Genomic DNA, 2,156 nt, shown 5'->3' with positions numbered 1-2,156 from the left:
TGCCGTGATTTTTTTTCTTTGCCAAAGCTTGCCGTGAATTGATAACTGGGATTTTAGCATCATTTAGAAATAGAGCAATATAACTAGACGGTGAATTAAGAAAAAAAAATAATTTTATAGGAACTCCGCTACATGAGTAATATGATTTTAGTTATTGGATCAAACTAGACTAGTAACAATTAGTGAATTTGATTAGAGAATTTGATTTTTATAAAAATAAAAGTTTGTATTTAGTATTTTGCTAGGACGTACCATGGGAGTAAAAGACGAGGATGACGAGGTGAAATTCGAAACTAAAGTTACGAAAGTGAGATACACGTGCACAAGAAAAGCGTGAGAAATGTGCACCTCAAGAGAAATATTTTGATATATAAAGGTGGGTGATAGAGGCTGTGGCTCCTCTTGAGTAGTACTTGAGGTATAGCCACTTCTCAATCTAGCGATTTATTTTCATAATTCTGTTTTTAATTTAACAAAGTGATATGGGGAGGCAACCTTGTTGTGACAAGTTTGGAGTGAAGAAGGGACCTTGGACTGCTGAGGAGGACAAGAAATTGGTCGATTTTATTCTCACACATGGTCAATGTTGTTGGCGTGCCGTCCCCAAGCTGGCGGGGCTCCGCCGTTGTGGCAAGAGCTGCCGCCTCCGTTGGACCAATTACCTCCGTCCTGACTTGAAGAGAGGTCTTCTTAATGAAGCTGAGGAACAACTAGTTATGGATCTCCATGCCCGTCTTGGCAATAGGTACACTTTAGTCAACTTTTTTCTTGGCGTTTTGACACAAGCAGAAATTTTCAATTTATTTCACGTGAAATATATAAAAGCAAATGTTTCATCACTTGCAGGTGGTCAAAGATTGCAGCAAGATTGCCCGGAAGAACTGATAACGAGATCAAGAATCACTGGCACACCCACATCAAGAAAAAGCTGATCAAGATGGGAATCGATCCAGTTACACATCAGCCTCTACATAAGCAAGACAACAAAGGAGCAGCAGCTAGTCACGACGTTATTTATTATGATCATCAACCCAATTTTAGCGGTGATCAGCAACAGATATCAAAAAATAATTGCGAAGCCCACGCCTCCTCCTCATGTAATACCACCCCAACTGAATCATCGGAACCTTCCAGCAACGATGATCCTTTGATGAGTTACATATTTTCAGACAGTTTTCTTGAAGATTCAAAATGGAATTTTCCTGTCGAATACTGTGAATTTGGAATGTTCTCACCAGAGGGTAACTGTCCCTGGTTTTTAGAGCACAAGGATATTGGAGATGACTGCTTTGGACTTTAGTGACAAACACTAACAAGGAACCAGGCCTTGGAGGTTTCGTCATAAATGGAAACTCAAGGAAAATGGTATTAAATTAATTTGAAACTGCTTAAAATGAAGCCCCTGTAATTAGTAAAAGCTACCTATTACCGCCATTGATGGTCTGGAAGCAGTCACGTAGCCAAATTGTGAACATATCATCTGTTACCAGTCACCATAACTACACCTTAAAAAAGAGTTAAGATAGTTTATAAGGCCAGTAGTTTTTGTCATTTGCCTGCGTTGTCTGTAAAATACACATGCTAAATATCATTTAGCAGGTCGATTAAAAGAGTTGAGTGGTTGAGTGGTTGAAGATTGAAGCAGAGCAATCTGTCTGTAGGCAAAAGGAGAATTCTGCTGTATGAACATAGCTATTCTGAATATTAGAAAGCTGATTTGACATGTTTTCAATAATTAATGCATTTTTTTTTTCATTTTCAAAATTTGCTTCTTGTTATGATAATAATTCTGATGTGATTATATTGGTGTTGTCTTGCAAGAAACAGAGTAAACCCCTCTTTATTAACCTACTATTTAAAGGGATATAGAAGAATTGGAATGCATATTTTGATTTTCTGATGCTCTCACTTTAGTTGCATCACATTTGAAATTTAAATTTTATTAAAGGGTAACTAGGAGTTCTTAAAGGTAAGGTGCTGAATTACTTTTTACATAAAAATTAAGAATCAAAAGATATTTTTAACCAATAATTTATAATAAGAATTATGACTAAACTTATGGGTTTTAATTTTTAATTTTTATGATTAAAATATGTTAAATTTAATTAAAATATTATTACTTGTGTGCATCAATAAAAAGAAATTAATATATTATA

General features: G+C 35.5%; 1 protein-coding gene across 1 annotated transcript; it reads left to right on the top strand.

Annotated features, from left to right (window-relative positions):
* Window positions 1-418: 418 nt before the first annotated feature.
* LOC110599987 (MYB-like transcription factor ODO1) lies at window positions 419-1,758 on the top strand. The gene is made up of 2 exons (XM_021736641.2): window positions 419-745; window positions 847-1,758. The coding sequence occupies exons 1-2, from the start codon at window positions 483-485 to the stop codon at window positions 1,298-1,300; spliced, it is 717 nt and encodes a 238-aa protein (XP_021592333.1). The 5' UTR covers window positions 419-482; the 3' UTR covers window positions 1,301-1,758.
* The last annotated feature ends 398 nt before the right edge of the window (window positions 1,759-2,156 follow it).

The sequence above is a fragment of the Manihot esculenta genome, chromosome 14 (assembly GCF_001659605.2).
Source record: "Manihot esculenta cultivar AM560-2 chromosome 14, M.esculenta_v8, whole genome shotgun sequence".
NCBI lineage: Eukaryota > Viridiplantae > Streptophyta > Magnoliopsida > Malpighiales > Euphorbiaceae > Manihot > Manihot esculenta.
This window is presented reverse-complemented; position numbering and strand designations above follow the sequence as displayed.

Excerpts from the sequence above, each read along its gene's own strand:
- LOC110599987 (XM_021736641.2), top strand. The coding sequence starts at position 483 with ATGGGGAGGCAACCTTGTTGTGACAAGTTTGGAGTGAAGAAGGGACCT. Across the intron at positions 746-846 it reads CATGCCCGTCTTGGCAATAG|GTGGTCAAAGATTGCAGCAA; the intron begins GTACACTTTAGT and ends CATCACTTGCAG.